The sequence below is a fragment of the Phyllobates terribilis genome, unplaced genomic scaffold (assembly GCF_046119375.1).
Source record: "Phyllobates terribilis strain yellow unplaced genomic scaffold, ASM4611937v1 Scaffold_4__5_contigs__length_816908805, whole genome shotgun sequence".
NCBI lineage: Eukaryota > Metazoa > Chordata > Amphibia > Anura > Dendrobatidae > Phyllobates > Phyllobates terribilis.
The window spans coordinates 313529045-313551770 of record NW_027362764.1 but is presented as its reverse complement, the minus strand read 5'-3'; the positions used below and the strand labels follow the sequence as shown (position 1 = coordinate 313551770).

The window sequence follows — 22726 nt, the reverse complement described above, 5'->3', positions numbered from 1 at the left end:
GATATTTCAGTTTTTCTTTTTTAATGAATTTGCCCAAATTTCTAAATTTTTTTTGAGTCAAGATGGGGTGCAGAGTGTACTTTCATGAGAAAAAAAAAGAACTTTTTAGAATTTACCAAATGGCTGCAATGAAGTAAAGAGAGAAAAATGTAAAGGTGTCTGAATACTTTCCGTACCCACTGTATAATATATTATTTATATAATAATTATATATATAATGTTTGGACTATAAGAAGCACCCCCCACTTTCCTCCAAAATTTTGGAGGAAAAAGTTTCAGACTATAAGCCGCATAATACGGTAATTCATTTTACCATTTTACCTGAAAAAAAATGTAAAAAAAATTCCAAGTGCAATGAAATTGTGAAAAAAAACTGCAATTCCATAATAACGGGCCAGTTATGATGCAAGCAGTTTCTCTCTTTTCATATCAAAAACATGAAACCGGCATAAGACGTAACAGTATGTCCTATATTACGATGGGGTTAAATTAGACCTCCATCTTTATGTGCATGCTTTCTTACCAATTCTACTGCCACTGTGATACAGGGACAGTGTTTATTTGTCAGCTTGATTTTTACTGCCTTGGCATTTTGTGCAGTTTTCAAAGCTCGAGAAAGGTTTTCAGGAATTAGCTCCAAAAAAATGTCATTCTGCTCCGCAGACACTCCTTCCATTTGGTATTCATCGAAGAAATTAGCCTGGAAAGAAAAAAACACAAGTTAAAGGGAATCTGTCACCCCTTGGGACATATATAACCTATTAATATGGGCATACAGGTGGTAAAAATGTTAATCTAGTCTTAACTGTATTCCTCATATTAATGGTCTTGATGTGATGAAATCTTCTATTTTATCTTTATGGTAATGATCCCTTCGGGCCCGTAAGGAATCCCCGCCTCCTCTATTATAAAAGCACACCCCTCCCCTGCACGTCACAGTGTCCTGTGACGTGCAGCATCGTCGCTGTAATCTCGTGCCTGTGAGTTTAACTCCCTCCACGATATTATAATTGCACACCCCTCCCCTGCACGTCACAGTGTCGTGTGACGTGCAGCATCGTCGCTGTAATCCCGTACCTGTGAGTTTAACTCCCTCCACGATATTATAATTGCACACCCCTCCCCTGCACGTCACAGTGTCGTGTGACGTGCAGCATCGTCGCTGTAATCCCGTGCCTGTGAGTTTAACTCCCTCCACGATATTATAATTGCACACCCCTCCCCTGCACGTCACAGTGTCGTGTGACGTGCAGTATCGTCGCTTTAATCCTGCGCCTTTGAGTTGAATTCCCTCCACGATATTATAATTGCACACCCTTCCCCTGCACGTCAGTGTCCTGTGACGTGCAGTATCGTCGCTTTAATCCTGCGCCTTTGAGTTGAATTCCCTCCACGATATTATAATTGCACATCCCTCCGCTGCACGTCACAGTGTCCTGTGACGTGCAGTATCGTCGCTGTAATCCCAAGCCTGTGAGATGAACTCCCTCCACGATCCTCCTTTCTATGGGGGAAAGTATCCGTGACTTAACGGCACCAGCGCAGAAGATCACGGAATACACTATTAAAAGCATAAAGTGGGAAGGCACCTCCAGTTAAAACAATCTTCAAACTTTATTTCATATCAAAAAAAGAGAATAAAAATTTCCACATGTTGGCAGTAAAAACACTAACGCGTTTCTGGCACTGAGCCCTCCCTTAGTCATAGAGCATACTAGTTACAAAGTGGAATGAAAGTTTTAAAAGGAGAAAAATAAATCACACATGTGCAACAAATTCATAATTATGCAAAGCACCAAACACAGGAAAAATACATTTCAATAAATAAACATGGTGTCAGTTTTATAGTTCATTCCATAAGGCTGTTTTGTATCCAAAGCAACAATCCAGAATGCCTCCCTCATAAATAACTTATGTTGCCGGCTACTATTTCGTTTGGGAGTTTTAACCTTTTCTATGCCAAAAAAACAAAAACTTTCCCTCATGTTGCTCCAGAAACTGCTCTAGCATAAATTATGTTGTTGCTGTTAATATTATAGATGTGGTCTGAGATCCTTTTTTTAAATTTACGACTAGTGCAGCCTATGTATTTGATTCCACAGTTAGTACACTCAATACAGTAAATGACATGTTTCACAATTAATAAATTAATTGATATTATACTGATCAATTATTTTTTAAGTTTTTTTGGCATATTGACAGATGTTACATTTCTTACAAATACATTTGTGAAATCCCTTGGTCATTAACCAAGTTGCATTTTCAGTGCGTTTTCCGTATACACTTGGTGAAAGTAAATTGCCAATAAATTTTCCTCTCCTGGCAACACATCTATATCCTTTATTTAAAATGTCATGCAATTTATCGTCTAGGTATAAAACTGGAATATACACTGCTCAAAAAAATAAAAGGGAACACTCAAATAACACATCCTAGATCTGAATGAATGAAATATTCTCATTGAATACTTTGTTATGTACAAAGTTGCATGTGCTGACAACAAAATCACACAAAAATCATCAATGGAAATCAAATTTATTAACCAATGGAGGCCTGGATTAGGAGTCACCCCCAAAATTAAAGTGGAAAAACACACAGCAGGCTGATCCAACTTTCATGTAATGTCATTAAAACAAGTCAAAATGAGTCTCAGTATTGTGTGTGGCCTCCACGTGCCTGTATGACCTCCCTACAACGCCTGGGCATGCTCCTGATGAGGTTGCGGATGGTCTCCTGTGGGATCTCCTCCCAGACCTGGACTAAAGCATCTGCCAACTCCTGGACAGTATGTGGTGCAACATGACGTTGGTGGATGGAGGGAGATATGATGTCCCAGATGTGATCAATTGGATTCAGGTCTGGGGAACGGGCGGGCCAGTCCATAGCTTCAATGCCTTCATCTTGCAGGAACTGCTGACACACTCCAGCACATGAGGTCTGGCATTGTCCTGCATTAGGAGGAACCCAGGGCCAACCGCACCAGCATATGGTCTCACAAGGGGTCTGAGGATCTCATCTCGGTACCTAATGGCAGTCAGGCGCAGGCGCCGGAAGGGGTGGGGGGGCACTGTCACTTTCCGGCAATAGAAACCTGCAGCGCAGAGCACAGGTAGACGGGGCCGGGATGAAGCAAAATGCGCTCTATGTGAGCGGCGCTTTGCACATGCCCGGAAGTCAGGGAGCACAGTGCACGTCACAGAGCGCTGTGACGTGCAGGGGGGGGGGGGGGAGGAGGGGAATATGATAATTAAGCATATAGGTGGACATTTAGTGGAATAAGCAGATAGGCGGGGATTGCTTGGCATCCCCCGGACGCCAAGCCTGTGGAAAAAATAATTGATTAAAGTGCTTTTCTCTGCAATCAGACCTCTACTATGGGCCATACAGGTATGTATAGATTTAATTTTCTATCACCGGTATGGCTATAGTAGAGGTCTGATATCGCTCAACATTGTTGTCAAAATGTTGTACTGGTCATCAGGAAGATCGGTTTACCGCGACAGAGAGGAGCCAGAAGACGGCAGCGTTTGATTTCTCCTACTCCTGCACTGATTAGAAGCACTTCACCTTCATATTAAACGGTGCAGGTTTCTTCAAACAGTGCAGGGGTTAAACTGTTTCAGTAGAGAGCTCCTGAAATCTTGCTTGTGCAGATGTTTTCAGCTGTTCAGAGTTGGCCACTCCTCTCTCCTATTTATACTAGCCTCTGGCAAGTAGTCATTGCCAGAGTTAATTTCATTGCTACATGGTTCAGGAGTTGGTGGAGTGTTGTTGTATGTGTAGTCGTTTGGTGGATTTATCTAAGACTGTTGCGTGGTTTTGGTTGTGTGCAAATCCTCTCCTCCTACTTTGGTTTTTCCCCATCCTTCACTCCCCGGTGTTTACCTCTGTTGTTTGTGAGTGCATATTTGTATGTTTGGTATTTTCCTTTATCCCTGTTCGAATTACCTTGTAAGTCTGGTTGGTGTATTGCCATACACGACTTCTCCCCTCTTCCCTGGGTGGGGAGAGGGAACAGCCTGAGGGCGGATTCAGGAGCTCAGCAAGGTACGTGACCCCGGAGCCTTCACCATTAGAAGTGATCCGGGAACAGGGATAGCTAGGACCCTAGCGTTAGGGACAGGGAAGGAGCCCCTGGCTCCAAGTTACCCGACAACAGAGTCGCGACACCACCGATGCCACCAATTTCTCAAGGAGATCGGAATTTATCCCACCACTGCCACCAATTGTCAGGACAATCACACAATTGACTGACGAAAGATTGACAAGGCAAAGACTACTATTCCTACTAGGCAGGTTATTGGGCACTTTCACAGCAAGCGTATAGTATAAACACATCCGATTCCACTCTTGACTAGTAACTGTCCATAGAGAATCCAACATGTAGGTATATACAGTACAGACCAAAAGTTTGGACACACCTCATTTAAAGATTTTTCTGTATTTTCATGACTTTGAAAATTGTACATTCACACTGAAGGCATCAAAACTATGAATTAACACATGTGGAATTATATACTTAACAAAAAAGTGTGAAATAACTGAAAATAGGTCTTATATTCTAGGTTCTTCAAAGTAGCCACCTTTTGCTTTGATGACTGCTTTGCACACTCTTGGCATTCTCTTGATGAGCTTCAAGAGGTAGTCACCGGAAATGGTTTTCACTTCACAGGTGTGCCCTGTCAGGCTTAATAAGTGGGATTTCTTGCCTTATAAATGGGGTTGGGACCATCAGTTGTGTTGTGCAGAAGTCAGGTGGATACACAGCTGATAGTCCTACTGAATAGACTGTTAGCTGCTTTTTTCTTGCCATTATACAAATTCTAAGTAAGGAAAAACGAGTGGCCATCATTACTTTAAGAAATGAAGGTCAGTCAGTGCAAAAAATTGGGCAAACTTTGAATGTGTCCCCAAGTGCAGTTGCAAAAACCATCAAGCGCTACAAAGAAACTGCCTCACATGAGGACCGCCTCAGGAAAGGAAGACCAAGAGTCACCTCTGCTTCTGAGGATAAGTTTATCCGAGTCACCAGCCTCAGAAATTGCAGGTTAACAGCAGCTCAGATTAGAGACCAGGACAATGCCACACTGAGTTCTAGCAGCAGACACGTCTTTACAACAACTGTTAAGAGGAGACTTTGTGCAGCAGGCCTTCATGGTAAAATAGCTGCTAGGAAACCACTGCTAAGGACAGGCAACATTCAGAAGAGACTTGTTTGGGCTAAAGAACACAAGGAATGGACATTAGACCAGTGGAAATCTGTGCTTTGGTCTGATGAGTCCAAATTTGAGATCTTTGGTTCCAACCACCGTGTCTTTGTGCGACGCAGAAAAGGTGAACGGATGGACTCTACATGCTTGGTTCCCACAGTGAAGCATGGAGGAGGAGGTGTGATGGTGTGGGGGTGCTTTGCTGGTGACACTGTTGGAGATTTATTCAAAATTGAAGGCATACTGAACCAGCATGGCTACCACAGCATCTTGCAGCGGCATGCTATTCCATCCGGTTTGCGTTTAGTTGGACCATCATTTATTTTTCAACAGGACAAACACACCTCCAGGCTATGTAAGGGCTATTTGACCAAGAAAGAGAGTGATGGGGTGCTACGCCAGATGACCTGGCCTCCACAGTCACCAGACCTGAACCCAATCGAGATGGTTTGGGGTGAGCTTGACCGCAGAGTGAAGGCAAAAGGGCCAACAAGTGCTAAGCATCTCTGGGAACTCCTTCAAAGATTGTTGGAAGACCATTACCAGTGACTACCTCTTGAAGCTCATCAAGAGAATGCCAAGAGTGTGCAAAGCAGTCATCAAAGCAAAAGGTGTTTACTTTGAAGAACCTAGAATATAAGACATATTTTCAGTTGTTTCACACTTTTTTGTTAAGTATATAATTCCATATGTGTTAATTCATAGTTTTTATGCCTTCAGTGTGAATGTACAATTTTCAAAGTCATGAAAATACAGAAAAATCTTTAAATGAGAAGGTGTGTCCAAACTTTTGGTCTGTACTGTACCTATACACACATTTCAGTAGTCACCAACAAACTTTGCAATAACCAAAGAAAACCTAGCTGCCAGCACCAATCGTTTACTACAGGCCGACTGGACACCCATTACTGGAGGTAGCGTTACGCCTCATGAGGCTTCAGGGGTGAGGGTTTTAGAGTAAAAGGAAAGAAGCCATTACATTTTATATATTTAATCCAACAATTTGGCAGTGCTTACAAAAGTATACAAGAGATGCTACAAAGGAGACAAGACAATACAGTATAAAAAGACAAATGAAAATTAAAGGGATAAACAAAAGAAAGTTACTAGACCTGTGGTCATAGGAATGGCACAGATCTTGGGAAGGGGAGCACTCAGTTCATGAGTTCTAGACCAAAACCTGCTTTGATCAGGTACTTGCCACTCCCACCTACCTCCTCCGGTGACCTCAGATGGGGGCTGGTAAATAAGATGAAGGTTCAGGTACTAAAAATTATGAGAACCCCGATCTAAAGTGTCAGGAAATATTAAAAGATATTACAAATCTCGCTCGCTCCCTCTGAAATCCCTCCCACTCTTCCCTCCTCCCCTATAGCATTTGTCAAAGGAGCAAGAGCTAACACTCTAACCAGTTGCTTCAATGAAAAATAGCAGTGTACAGAAGTGGCAAACTCAATTATCCAGGTTAATTACCAATACAAATGGCACTTCTAGTGTAGGAGACCTGTGATGAGTAGCCATCTGGGTACATAGGAAACCGCTTGTTAAGACTCAAAGGAAATCTACCTCGCCCCACACAATAGCCAGCACATCCCCATTTACACATGTGTTGAATCCTCAGTCTCGTAGGCACTGACATGAAATATGGAATATCGGAAGTTCTATAATTCCGCTTGTGATGGGGCACATATTTTGAGTGGCGGGACTGACTAAGGGACAGGATGCATATTTTTCCGTATCTGTGCACCCTCCCGAGGAGCTGTAAAGCAAAATCACAAAAAATAACAGACAACAGTCAGATCATGTGTGGTCTCTAAAGAAAGGTAAATTCGCATTAAAAAAGACGGCATCACTTGCTAACTTCTGCGATCAACCAGTGAGAAGTTATCGCAGAAACTAGAAATTCAATAAAACCATGAAGGGCGGAGACCCGCCCACGTGAGGTCATCACAAGGGAGTGTGTGGGCAGGGCCCCCCTTCGGCATAAAAGATCAAGCTGAATATGGGTCTATACTTATGCCGGGAGATAAATATTTTGTAAGCAGGAGTCCCATTCGATAACGACCAGAATTGGAGTGCTTCCCTCCAGCTAAATTGAATCGTCTCTGCGATCGGTCTAGTAAGTTTCTTCTATTAATCCCTTTTTATTTTGTGTAATTGCATATGCTGTATTGTTTTGTCCCCCTTTGTAAAATCTTTTGTATATTTTTTCATAAACACTGCCTCCCTTTTGGATTAAATATAAAATGTAATAGTCCTGTTTCTTCTGTTCCATAATCGTTGCTCCCCCAAAGCCATATATGCTACCAGAAAGCAGGTGTCCTATCAGGCCTGTCTTCGGTCTTGTATTTGAAAATTTTAAAACTGATTGGTGGTGGCAGCGAATAATCTTGATTGGGTTATCGTGAAGCTGGCAGTGATCGTACGGGGGCATATACACATATTCCATGCGCTGGAATTCGGAGGTGTGTACGCCATACGCTCGCTTGCCGATAACTACATAGTAAGTAATCTGGATCGTGCATTTGCCGAATGCCTGACAAATTGGTGGCAGCGGTGGGATATTGTATGATCCCACCAGGCCCGCCCTGACAAAGTATATCTGACCCCTGGAGTTCCAGGCAGCTGATATTAAAGCCATATTTCCTATCACAATATTTAACTTTCTATACATATGAGACATGGCACTTAATCCACCTGGCCAATATTAATTCTGGTCTAATGGGTAGGCAGCACAGCAATGCAAGCGAATGCGTTGCGTCCGGCAGTGTGCCTCAATGGCGAAAATATGTCTCCCATATCTATAGAACCAACGCCTCTCTCTAAAAACCCAATATTCATATTTTTTTAAACATGGCTCTACAAAGTCTGGGACATTGGCCATGTGGCTCTATTGTTGCTTTGAAGTCAGGAAGAGCCTAATTACAAAGAGGCAGAAAAGTGTCATCACACAAACCTGTTTCATATTTGTACTGACCATATCAAAAGGAAGTGGCTGCATCGCAGATCCTGTGCTCAGCGGGCGGTCGCTGAACAAACGGGAGGAAGAGATTATCAGCTATTCTTCCCATGGCCATGATTCACAATTCATAGTGAAACCATACTCATATGCTCATTATGAGGGTGACATTAATAAATAAATGATCTACAGTTATGAACTCCAGTAAACATACACTTTTACCACCAGCAATTAAAAATCCAGGACAAAGTTATTAGGATTTCAGGCGCAGAGACAGCAAAAGACATGTCTTATTTATGGTGATTATCGACGAATTTAGATAAATATGCCAAATCCACACTATTTCATCAATGAACATAGCCAAGATGCCCTCCCATTCTTCCTAGATGGGTAGTTATAATGAATAAATAGAAGTTTGGTTAGGTTCATTGATGAATGGAGGGGAGGCTCCTGGGTATTTAAGTACATTATTCTGTAATCACCCTGAACAAGACCTGTCATATATTTGCTGTCTATTGGGCTAAAATATTAATGAAGACTATTCCCCCTCAAAAACAATTGAGGTTGTTTGTCCTGAATTTTTACCTGATGGTGGTAAAAGTGGACACATTCTAAAGTCTAACTAGAAATCATTTATTAAACAACATTTTTACTGAAATCTTTACAAAATCTTTATATTGGTGCTGTTGATAATATTTGTAATATTACCTGGCAGAGATTACACCACATGCTGACCCCTCCATTAGCCACCTTGTCGGTAAGAATAAAGTAAAGATTGCTGGCTGAAAGTCGTAACGTGCAGGATTTAGTCAACTTTGTTATTGTGGTTACAACTCCTAAAAAACAAAGCAATTTTTTAAAACCCAAAAAGCATCAAAATGAACTGTAAAAAAAGCAATAACACTTTGTATTTGTAAAGCTGAAACATATGAAGTTGATGTTCAACTTAACTCAAATATTTTGGAATTGTATTTGCATCATTTAATATGTATTCGGTCCAGTCACAAGTTAGATTTAGCCAAAATTCAAGTGAGTTTTTTTTCTTTTTGCTTACTTGCAAATAAAGGACAGATTTTCATTAGTCTCCTGGACCAGGTTTTTTTATTAGATTTTTGGACGGTGGCGCGATTTTTACGGTGTGCGTGTGTGCGCGCTTCATTTTTCTAGTAAGAAGGAAAAAAATAGTGGAGGTTTCCTAGGTCTTCTCCTAATAACCTATCTATGAAAAGTGTACAGCACATGGACACAACATGGATGGTGTTGTGCCAAGTGTATTTTTCATAGACCCATTTACACTGAACAAAAATATAAATCACAACACTATTGTTTTTGCACCCATTTTTCATGAGTTGAACTCAAAGATGTAGGACTTTTTCTAAGTGCACAAAATGTATTTTTCTCAAATATTGTTCACAAATTTGTCTAAATCTAGGTTAGTGAGCACTTCTCCGTTGCCGAGATAATCCATCCACCTCACAGGTGTGGCATATCAAGATGCAGATTAGACAGCATGATTATTGCACAGGGGTGCCTTGGGCTTGTCACAATAAAAGGCCACTTTATGCAGTTTTAAAGTAATAGGGAGGAGGATGATAAAGAGCTGACTGGTTTTCTATTTTTGACTAAATTATGCAACTTTTTGTCACTAAAAGTCACAAATTCTTTAAAAAGTTGTCCAAAAATGCATAATTTTGAAAACTCTACCAGGAACAATACTCCGGGCTGGGACTGGTGTGATGTGCTAAAAAATGTGAGTTAGTAAAAGTCACCTTTCATGAATTGTAGAAGTGCACAAGGCTGGGAAGGGCTACGGAACAATAGACAAGTAGCTTGGTGAGAAGGTAACAACTGTTGGTACAATTATTAGAAAATTTAAGGTCTGGGCTCTCCTCGTGGGGTAAGGATGATTCTGAGAAAGGTCAGGAATCAGCCCAGAACTACATGGGAATACCTGGTCAATGACCTGAAGAGAGCTGGGACCACAGTCTCAAACATTACTGTTAGTAACACACTATGCCATCATGGATTAAAATCCTGCAGGCCATGCAAGGTCTCCCTGCTCACACCAGCACATGTCCAAGCTCGTTTGAAGGTCGCCAATGACCAACTGGATGATCCAAAGGAGGCATGGGAGAAGGTCATGTGGTCAGATAAGACCAAAATAGAACTATTTGGTATCAACTCCACTCGCCATGTTTGGAGGAAGAAGAAGGATGAGTAAAACTCCAAGAACACCATCCCAACAATGAAGAATGGTGGGAGAAACAACATCCTTTGGGGGTGCTAGTCTGCAAAGGGGACAGGTTGACAGTACCATATTGAAAGGAGGATGGATGGGGTCATATATCGTGAGATTTTGGCAAACAACCTCCCTCAGTAAGAGAATTGAAGATGGGTCGTGGCTGGGTCTTCCAGCATGAGAATGACCCAAAATACACAGCCAGGGCAACTAAGAAGTGGCTCGGTAAGAAGCATTTCAAAGGTCCTGGGGAGGCCTAGCCAGTCTCAAGGCCTGAATCCAATGTTACCCAGAGACAACCCAGAAACCTTAAAGATCTGGAGAAGTGGGCTAAAATCCCTGCTGCAGTATACGTAAAATTGATCACGAATTACAGGAAACGTTTGACCTCTTTAAATTGCAAAAGCTTCTGTACCAAATAAGTGCTTTTTTTCTATTGTATTTCTATTGGAATCTGTCACCCCCTGGGAGATTTGAGACCTCTAATATGAGCATACAGGTTATAGAAAAGTAAATCTATACATACCTGTATGGCCCATAGTAGAGGTATGCTTGCAGTAAAATGGATTTTTATAAAATCTGTTTTCCTATGCTTGGCATCCCCCGGAAGTCAAGAAATCCCTGCCTATCTGCTTATTTAGCATGTTTTCCCCCTCCCCTGCACATCACAGGACCCTGTGACGCGCCCTCGTCTCACTCACTAACCACGCATGCGCAATGCGAAGCTCACATCAGGAGCACTTTGTTTCCTCCCGGCCCGTTTGTCTCTGCACTGTTCTGCAGTGTTCTAGTGTGCTGGCTCCCCGATGCACCAGAACACTGCAGAACAGTGCAGAGACAAACGGGCCAGGAGGAAACAAAGCGCTCCTGATGTGAGCGTCGCATTGCGCATGTGTGGTTAGTGATAGGTGGGGATTTCTTGGCAACCAGGGGACGCCAAGCATAGGAAAACAGATTTTATAAAAATCCTTTTCACTGCAAGCAGACCGCTAATATGGGCCATATAAGTATGTACAGATTTACTTTTCTATAACCTGTATACCCATATTAGAGGTCTCAAATCTCCCAGGGGAGTGACAGATTCCCTTTAATTATTTAAAAGCCCTTACAGTGTAAGCCTATGAAACCTCGTTCTGACACTTCATAGACTTAGGCTATGTTCACACATCATGGTTTTTTAAGCAATTTTTTTCAGCTGTGTTTTGCAGCACCAGCAAAGTCTATGAAAAAACAGAATTTTCTGTTCATACATGGTTTTTTGTTGTTGCGTATTTTGTGCCTTGCAGCCTTTTTTGGAAAAGAGAGCAGGTCACTTATTTCAGCGTTTTTTTCACCCATAGGAAGTAATGCGTGGTGAAAAAAAACGCAGGTAACTTTTTTCAGCATTTTTTGTGCATTAACCAGAATAAGATTTTTTTTTTTTTTTTTTTTTTTTTTTTTTTTTACACTGAACTTTATGTACATGCATAACAGAGACAAAAGGACAGTGAAAAAAAAAACACCAAAAACAGCGTTTTTGACACAGTTTATTTCCTACCAGAGATCAGGTTTTGCTGCAGATTTGTGACGCCAAAAAAAACATGGTGTGAACAAGCCTTACACTGCATAAGCCACTTCCAGGTCATGCAGAGCAGAGCGTGATCTGGAGGAGACTGCAGAGTGGTGAGAAGAGGAGCAGAACAGCGCTGAACACCGGGGAGAGTGAGGTAGGCGAATATATTAAAGTAGTTGTCCACTACTTTCTAAGATTGGGGCAATGTATTAACCCTGTGATTATAAGACTTTCTGTAATTACCTTTGGTAGTCTTTATTGCGTGTGAGCAGCGCTATCAGTGGCCGCTCACAGGCATCACGTGATCCCCGGCTGCAGCCGGCTCTGATATCTGCTGATGTCACGTCATATTCCGGATGCAGCTGGGGGTCTCTCTCTGCTGCCTTCCACGGTGGATGCTGGGTTGTGGGTGGAGTTACCCCGCATGTCACGCCCAGAATCCACCGAGTGCTCGCCCTCTAACTATTCACTGGGAAAGCGCGTGGTGGATTCTGGGTGTGACATGTGTGGTAACTCCGCCCACAGCCCAGCATCCACCGAGGGGACCGCGCCACTGATGTCACGCCTCACTTGACGTGACATAAGCGGGGGGGGCTCATGTGATGCTTGTGAGCGGCCAAGGATAGAGCCGCTCACAGGCAATAAAGACACAGCAAGGTATTTACAAAAAGTCTTATAATCATAGAGTTAATACATTGCCCCAATCTTAAAAAGTAGTGGACAACTTCTTTAATGCACTCACACTACAAGCACATACAAACATTTAATAAAAAATTATTGATGGGAGTGCTTCTTTAAAGTATTCCCACTAACTTTTTTATTGATTACATGGGTGAATATGTGCCTGTAATGTGGTGTGAGTGTATTAAAGGGGTTGTCCACTACTAGGACAACCGCTTCTTGAAGTCAATGTTTCACCCCAATGAAATAAAAAAGCCTATACTCACCTCCCGTGCCGGCACTGGCGGTCCCAGAACTCTGGTGCAGTGACTGTGACATGTGGAGCCCGGCACACAATCAGCGCTGACGTCACTGTTTACGCCTTCGTAGGATTGAACATGAAGAAGTCTGGGCTGCAGCTGATCTCGGACTTCCTCATCATGTTCAATCCATAAAAAGGAGGGGACAGAGACATGAGCGCTGATTGGGTGCCGGGCATCATGTGTCACTCCACCCCACCAGAGCTCCGGGACCGTGAGTGCTGACACTGCCAGAATAGTGCCAGCATGGGAGGTGATTAATAAATTTAAATAAAAAAAATAATATAAATAATGTTTTTTTATTTTTTTTATATCGGGACTAGTGTTGAGCATTCCGATACTGAAATATCGGGTATCGGCCGATATTCACTGTATCGGAATTCCGATACTTAATTCCGATACTTTTATAATATCGAATACCGGAATCGGAAGTTCCCATAATGCCTGCGCTCTGCAGTGTCTGTGAAGGATGACAAGCTGGATGGCAGCGCTCAGCTGCGATCCAGCTTGTCATCAGAATGCCATCCCAGCGTGGGAGAATTCTCCTGATTGTTTAAAAGCCGGCGGGCGGTAAAAAGCCGCCGGCTTTTAAACAATCACACAGCCCCATACTGCTTCCCCGCAGCCTCCCACCCCGATCCTCCGCTCCCCTCGCCACCTCCAATCCCAATCGTAAATTAGGACCGGGCGGGGAGCGCAGCACCAAGGAGCGAAGGACCCGGGCGGGGAAGCCGGCAGTGAAAAGACTTCACCGCCGGCTTTCCCGCCGGTTATTTCAAATGAACAGCTGAGGTATCAGGTGATGCCGATCAGCTGTTCATTTGAAGTAGCCGCGGTGCCCTCAGAGGGTTCATGTGAGTTCATGCTTGACTGCATGAACTCACATGAACTTTCCCACGGCCGCACAGGTCAGCCTCACCTCCCAGACCCGTCATGATTAGTGTGTGCGGGGTGTGTGTGTGCGGGGTGTGTGTGTGTGCGGGGTGTGTGTGCGCGGGGTGTGTGTGTGCGCGGGGTGTGTGTGTGTGCGGGGTGTGTGTGCGGGGTGTCTGTGCGTGCAGGCAGACATAGGCCGATGTGACACTACTACTCCCATCGGCCTATGTCTGTCCCCCGTCCACTCGTGCCAGCAGGATCAGCTCGATGGGAGCAGTAGTTCCCATCAGCCTGATCCTGCTATATAAATTGCCCTACTGTGTCCCCAATAAATGTTAGATACATGTCATTGGTGGCCAGTGGTTACCTAAAAGAAATTAGTTTATACATTACCTGTCCCCGCCGATCGTCACCTAAAATAAAGTAAAAAATAAAAAACTACACCTATACTCACCTAGACACCTAATTCCCCGAAGCCATCGATCTCCTGTAATAAAATATAAAATAATAAACCACAACCTTATCCTTACCCCTCCGTAGCAGTCCACGAGTGTCCCACGAAGATCTCCAGTTCAGAGCAGCCACATAGAATGTGACCGCTCTGAACCGCTGCCGCCGCTAGAATGACGGGGCCGTAAGGGTTCACCAGAGTTAAGGCAGCGCTGCTCCGGTTAGCTGCTTTACGGCACTGCTGTATCGTGAGAAATTCCCACGGTACAGCACTGCCGTAAAGGAGGTCTCCGGAGCTGCGCTGCCTGAATGCACTCCGGTAACCTCAGTCAGTGGCTCCCGCTGCCGGGAGCGGACGTGTTCCCGGCAGCGTGAGCTTACAGCAGCCATGCACAGCTGTCACCATCTCCAGATGTGACAGCTGTGCATGGGAGATCAGCGCAGGAACGTGGACAGGTAACTATTTTTTTTTAGTAAACTAAGAATTAAATAAAATGGTGTTTTATTTCAAATAAATTATTTTTTTCTGGGTGTAGTGTGTTTTTTCTTTTTAACACTTTGTAGGTTAGTAATGGGGGTGTCTTATAGACACCCATCATTACTAACCTGGGCTTCATGGCAGCTGGCGCTGACATGAACCCCACCACTATTACCCCCTGCCACCGCACCAGGGCAGCGTGGAAGAGCGAGGCTAAGTGCCAGAATTGGCGCATCCTATGGATGCGCCATTTCTGGGGCGGCTGACGGCTGGTGTTTCTAGCCTGGGAGGGGGCCAATATTCATGGCACCCTTCCTGAGCTATTAATATCAGCCCCCAGCTGTCTGCCTAGCCTTTGCTAGCTATTAAAATAGGGGGGACCCCACGTCATTTTTTTTGGGGGGGTCCCCCATTTTAATAGCTAGTAAAGGCTAGGTATTCAGCTGGGGGCTGATATTAGTAGCCTGGGAAGCTCCGTGGGTTTTACCCCCTTCCCAGGCTTCAAACATCTGCCCCAGCCGTCTGCTTAACCTCCGCTAGAGACTAAAATTATGGGGGATCCCACGCCATTTTTTTTTAAAATAAATCCTTTATTTTAACACTAAATGACATTTGAGGACTTAATAAAGATGCAGTCCCTAAATTATTATTTATTTTTTAATAAATTTTTCCCAAAACTTTTGACGTGGGCTTCGCCATATTTTTGTATGCCAGCCAGGTACAGCATCCAGCTTCTATGAACGCGCCATTTTCCGGGGCGGCCGCGGACTGCAATTTTCAGCGGGGGGCAGAAAGCTTGGGCCTCCCTGCGCTGCAGATTCCATCCCCCAGCTGCCTAGTTGTACCTGGCTGGACACAAAAATAGGGAGAAGCCCCACGTTTTTTTTTTTTTTAATTATTTCATGAAATTCATGGAATAATTAAGAAAAAAAGGGCTTCCCTATATTGTTGTGTCTGGCCAGGTACAAATAGGCAGCTGGTGGTTGGGGGCAGCCCGTTCCTGCCTGCTGTACCTGGCTGGACACAAATATAGTGTGAAGCCCCACGTCAATTTTTTTTTAATTATTTCAGGAAATTCATGAAATAATTAAAAAAAAATTATGTGGGGCTTCGCCCTATATTTGTGTCCAGTCAGGTACAGCAGGCAGGAACGGGCTGCCCCCAACCACCAGCTGCCTATTTGTACCTGGCCGGACACAACAATATAGGGAAGCCCTTTTTTTCTTAATTATTTCATGAATTTCATGAAATAATTAAAAAAAAAAAATACGTGAAGCTTCTCCCTATTTTTGTGTCCAGCCAGGTACAACTAGGCAGCTGGGGGATGGAATCTGCAGCGCAGGGAGGCCCAAGCTTTCTCCCCCCCCCCCCCCCCCGCTGAAAATTGCAGTCCGCAGCCACCCCGGAAAATGGCGCGTTCATAGAAGCTGGATGCTGTACCTGGCTGGCATACAAAAATATGGCGAAGCCCACGTCAAAAGTTTTGGGAAAAATTAATTAAAAAATAAATAATAATTTAGGGACTGCATCTTTATTAACTCCTCAAATGTCATTTAGTGTTAAAATAAAGGATTTATTTTAAAAAAAATTGACGTGGGGCTTCGCCCTATATTTGTGTCCAGCCAGGTACAGCAGGCAGGAATGGGCTGCCCCCAACCACCAGCTGCCTATTTGTACCTGGTTGGACACAACAATATAGGGAAGCCCTTTTTTTCTTAATTATTCCATGAATTTCATGAAATAATTAAAAAAAAAAATGCTTGGGGCTTCGCCCTATTTTTGTGTCCAGCCAGATACAACTATGCAGCTGGGGGCTGGAATCCGCAGCGCAGGGAGACCCAAGCTTTCTGGGCCACCCCCGCTGCAAATTGCAGTCCGCAGCCGCCCCAGAAAATGGCGCGTTCATTGAAGCGCCATCTTCTGGCGCTGTACCCAACTCATCCAGGGCCCTGGTGCGGTGGCTCACTGGGTAATAAAGGGGTTAAGGCCAGCTTGGTATTATCAGCTGGCCCTAAGCCCAAAATTCATGGGGTCACGCCAATATTAGACATGACCACCATGAATTTCTAGTAAAGTATTTAAAAAAACACAACACCCAGAAAAAAGTCCTTTAATTGAAATAAACACACAATTCTTTATTGTTCTAAATTAAACCATACTTACCATCACGCCCATTCCAGCTGAAGCCAACGATCTCCTGCAATAAAAGTAAAATAATAAAGCAACCTCATCCTTACCTTTCCATGGCTCCCACGACAGCTTCAGCTCTGCTACATCGAGATGACAGGCTGGACCGCAGCAGAACGCTGCCATCCATCCTGTCATCCCGCAGACACTGAGAAGCACAGGCATGCTTGTGCTCCTCAATGTCTGGCTGTGACGGCATAAAGATGAGCCGAGGTCATGTCCAATGAACTCAGCTCACCTCATGTACGTCACTGACAGCGTGGGAAAATTCTCCTGCACTCAGCACTTCAGCGTGAGAATTTTCCCACACTGTCAGTGACGTGCATGAGGTGAGCTGAGTTCATTGGACATGACCTCACCTCATGTATGTCACTGACAGCGTGGGAGAATTCTCACGCTGAAGCGCTGAGTGCAGGAGAACTTTCCCACGCTGTCAGTGACGTGCATGAGGTGAGCTGAGTTCATTGGACATGAACTCGGCTCATCTGGATGACGTCACAGAGAGACACTGAGGAGCGCAAGCATGCCTGCGCTTCTCAGTGTCCGCGGGATGACAGGCTGGATGGCAGCTTTCTGCTGCGGTCCATCCTGTCATCTCGATGTAGCAGAGCTGGAGCTGTCCTGGGAACCATGGAAAGGTAAGGATGAGGTTGCTTTATTATTTTTCTTTTATTGCAGGAGATCGTTGGCTTCAGCTGGAATGGGCGTGATGGTAAGTATGGTTTAATTTAGAACAATAAAGAATTGTGTCTTTATTTCAATTAAAGGACTTTATTCTGGGTGTTTGTGTTTTCTTTTAACTTTGACTATGGGGTTAGTAATGGGGGTGTCTTATAGACGCCTCTCCATTACTAACCTGGGCTTGATGTCAGCTGGCATTATAAGCTGACATCAACCCCAACCCTATTACCCCCTGCCACCGCACCAGGGCAGCGTGGAAGAGCGAGGCTAAGTGCCAGAATTGGCGCATCCTATGGATGCGCCATTTCTGGGGCGGCTGACGGCTGGTGTTTCTAGCCTGGGAGGGGGCCAATATTCATGGCACCCTTCCTGGGCTATTAATATCAGCCCCCAGCTGTCTGCCTAGCCTGTGCTAGCTATTAAATTAGGGGGGACCCCACGTTATTTTTTTGGGGGGGTTCCCCCATTTTAATAGCTAGTAAAGGCTAGGTATTCAGCTGGGGGCTGATATTAGTAGCCTGGGAAGCTCCGTGGGTATTACCCCCTTCCCAGGCTTCAAACATTTGCCCCAGCTGTCTGCTTAACCTCCGCTAGAGCCTAAAATTAAGGGGAACCCCACGCCAATTTTTTTTTAAATAAATCCTTTATTTTAACACTAAATGACAAGTACAGTAATCAACACTGTCACTGTACTTCATATATATGTGACTGACATGTTTCTATCTATCTAATCTATGTGTGATTCTCTATTCTTTCTGTTCTAAATTGTCGGGTACAGATGCTGAATTGCCGGCCGGCTTTCTTAAAGAGACGGTGCATGAAAACACTATTATTTTTTTAAATAAATCCTTTACACTAAATGACAAGTACAGTAAGCAACACTGTCACTGTACTTCATATATATGTGACTGACATGTTTCTATCTATCTAATCTATGTGTGAAGCTCTATTCTTTCTGTTATAAATTGTCGGGTACCGCTGCTGAATTGCCGGCCGGCTTTTTTAAAGAGACGGTGCACGAAAACACTAATATTTTTTTTAATAAATCCTTTACACTAAATGACAAGTACAGTAAGCAACACTGTCACTGTACTTCATATATATGTGACTGACATGTTTCTATCTATCTAATCTATGTGTGATGCTCTATTCTTTCTGTTGTAAATTGTCGGGTACCGGTGTATGCCGCTGATGAATTGCCGGCTTTTCATGTCATTCTACATTATTCTTAGTTGTTTTACTTCATGTAGAATTAACCTACAAGGAAAGAAAGGGTTTATTTTCATTCCGATATTTGTGTCCCATTGACTTGCATTGGTTTCCGGTATCGGAATCGGCGATATCCGATACTTTTTGGGTATCGGCCCGATCCAATCCGATACGATATTTCCTGATATCGGAAGGTATCGCTCAACACTAATCGGGACCAAACATTTAGTTCAAGAAGGGGTTGTTCTGGCATATATACTCATATACTGCTGCTCTCTATGGTGTCACCGCTCTGCTGAGTCCACCTGGTCACGTGGTGCTCTGCGGTACCCATTAGTGGCTTTTACAATGGAAGTCTATGTAGCGTCAGACTGAGGCCCCATAGGCTTTCACTGTAAAAGAGGCTTCCAGCTCACACATAGATCACAGAGGGAGCTGGCAGGTCTGGTTTGCGGTGACATCACTGAGAAGAGCAGAACAGTGCTGGACACCAGCCAGAGTAAGTGGTAGGTGGGTATATTAATACATGCACACTACATTACAGGCACACAGAAGCAATATGTCAGCTCAGGGCCTCTAAGTGGCTCCTTACTACAGTAAACTGCCGGTGGATTCTCCACAATGAAAGTGTTACAGACTGTACATTAAAACATCCGCCTGCAACACCAATTACACACATGAGCGCCTATGGAGCAGGCCCGCACGCTCCTCGTGGCGGCCAGAGCACTGAATAATACACACGGGTGACACTCGCCACAGAGCACACGCGCACTGTATAATACACGGGTGACACTCGCCACAGAGCACACGCGCACTGTATAATACACGGGTGACACTCGCCACAGAGCACACTCGCCACAGAGCACACGCGCACTGTATAATACACGGGTGACACTAGCCACAGAGCACAAGAGCACTGTATAATACACGGGTGACACTCGCCACAGACCACACGAGCACTGTATAATACACGGGTGACACTAGCCACAGAGCACACGAGCACTGAATAATACATGGGTGACACTCGCCACAGAGCACACGAGCACTGTATAATACACGGGTGACACTCGCCACAGAGCACACTCGCCACAGAGCACACGCGCACTGTATAATACACGGGTGACACTCGCCACAGAGCACTGTATAATACACGGGTGACACTCGCCACAGACCACACGAGCACTGTATAATACACGGGTGACACTAGCCACAGAGCACACGAGCACTGAATAATACATGGGTGACACTCGCCACAGAGCACACGAGCACTGTATAATACACACGGGTGACACTAGCCACAGAGCACACGAGCACTGAATAATACATGGGTGACACTCGCCACAGAGCACACGAGCACTGTATAATACACACGGGTGACACTCGCCACAGAGCACACGAGCACTGAATAATACACACGGGTGACACTCGCCACAGAGCACACGAGCACTGAATAATACACGGGTGACACTCGCCACAGAGCACACGCGCACTGAATAATACACGGGTGACACTCGCCACAGAGCACACGAGCACTGAATAATACACGGGTGACACTCGCCACAGAGCACACGCGCACTGTATAATACACGGGTGACACTCGCCACAGAGCACAAGAGCACTGTATAATACACGGGTGACACTCGCCACAGAGCACACGAGCACTGTATAATACACGGGTGACACTCGCCACAGAGCACACTCGCCACAGAGCACACGCGCACTGTATAATACACGGGTGACACTCGCCACAGAGCACTGTATAATACACGGGTGACACTCGCCACAGAGCACACGAGCACTGAATAATACACGGGTGACACTCGCCACAGAGCACACGCGCACTGAATAATACACGGGTGACACTCGCCACAGAGCACACGAGCACTGAATAATACACGGGTGACACTCGCCACAGAGCACACGAGCACACGAGCACTGAATAATACACGGGTGACACTCGCCACAGAGCACACGAGCACTGAATAATACACGGGTGACACTCGCCACAGAGCACACGAGCACTGTATAATACACGGGTGACACTCGCCACAGAGCACACGAGCACTGAATAATACACGGGTGACACTCGCTACAGAGCACACGAGCACTGAATAATACACGGGTGACACTCGCCACAGAGCACACGAGCACTGAATAATACACGGGTGACACTCGCCACAGAGCACACGCGCACTGTATAATACACGGGTGACACTCGCCACAGAGCACACGCGCACTGAATAATACACGGGTGACACTCGCCACAGAGCACACGAGCACTGAATAATACACGGGTGACACTCGCCACAGAGCACACGAGCACTGTATAATACACGGGTGACACTCGCCACAGAGCACACGAGCACTGTATAATACACGGGTGACACTCGCCACAGAGCACAAGAGCACTGAATAATACACGGGTGACACTCGCCACAGAGCACACGAGCACTGAATAATACACGGGTGACACTCGCCACAGAGCACACGAGCACTGAATAATACACGGGTGACACTCGCCACAGAGCACACGAGCACTGTATAATACACGGGTGACACTCGCCACAGAGCACAAGAGCACTGTATAATACACGGGTGACACTCGCCACAGAGCACAAGAGCACTGAATAATACACGGGTGACACTCGCCACAGAGCACACGAGCACTGAATAATACATGGGTGACACTCGCCACAGAGCACACGAGCACTGTATAATACACGGGTGACACTCGCCACAGAGCACAAGAGCACTGAATAATACACGGGTGACACTCGCCACAGAGCACACGAGCACTGAATAATACATGGGTGACACTCGCCACAGAGCACACGAGCACTGTATAATACACGGGTGACACTCGCCACAGAGCACAAGAGCACTGAATAATACACGGGTGACACTCGCCACAGAGCACACGAGCACTGTATAATACACAGGTGACACTCGCCACAGAGCACACGAGCACTGTATAATACACAGGTGACACTCGCCACAGAGCACACGAGCACTGAATAATACACGGGTGACACTCGCCACAGAGCACTGAATTATACACGGGTGACACTCGCCACAGAGCACACGAGCACTGTATAATACACAGGTGACACTCGCCACAGAGCACACGAGCACTGAATAATACACGGGTGACACTCGCCACAGAGCACTGAATTATACACGGGTGACACTCGCCACAGAGCACACGCGCACTAAATAATACACGGGTGACACTCGCCACAGAGCACACGAGCACTGAATAATACACGGGTGACACTCGCCACAGAGCACACGAGCACTGAATAATACACGAGCACTGAATAATACACGGGTGACACTCGCCACAGAGCACATGAGCACTGAATAATACACGGGTGACACTCGCCACAGAGCACACGAGCACTGAATAATACACGGGTGACACTCGCCACAGAGCACACAAGCACTGAATAATACACGGGTGACACTCGCCACAGAGCACACGAGCACTAAATAATACACACGCGTGAAATGGTTCAGACAGCTGACGTCCACTATCTTGCAGCGGAACCTCATGACGCCAACGAGTACTCAAGCTGCAGCTTCCGAGTCTGATGCTGACGTCAGCACAACACGTGACATGCCAGTCACATGGTAGATTCTGAGCTGCCTATTGGCTAAAGCTGTTGCGGTTGTGTTGAGCGTTTAGAGTGGGCTAACTAGCATGCTTGTAGCTTCCGCTGGAGGGTGTCTTGTACTAGTCACCTTTTATCTCACTGGAGAGTGCAGCGGACTACGTGCTCAATGGGCCACCACTAAACATTGTATAATGGACATGTGCGGTTACACAGCTGCAGACGTCAGAGCCTTCCATTGATGGCATACATGAAACCCTAGAAGGCCCTGACGAGCCTGTGCACTGCACTAAA

General features: G+C 45.1%; 1 protein-coding gene across 2 annotated transcripts in view; it reads right to left on the bottom strand.

The window, feature by feature from the left end:
- HUS1 (HUS1 checkpoint clamp component) overlaps positions 1-22726 on the bottom strand; it is a 163866-nt gene that overhangs the window by 66929 nt on the left and 74211 nt on the right. The window contains exons 1-3 of one of the 2 annotated variants that reach the window (XM_073678390.1): positions 22322-22452; positions 8878-9005; positions 524-700 (exon numbers count right to left, since the gene is read on the bottom strand). In XM_073678390.1, the coding sequence (XP_073534491.1) occupies positions 524-700; positions 8878-9005; positions 22322-22373 (357 nt within the window). In that variant the 5' untranslated portion in view covers positions 22374-22452. Of the gene's footprint in view, positions 1-523; positions 701-8877; positions 9006-22321; positions 22453-22726 lie in introns of those variants that run through there. The other variant, XM_073678391.1, reaches the window with a different exon arrangement.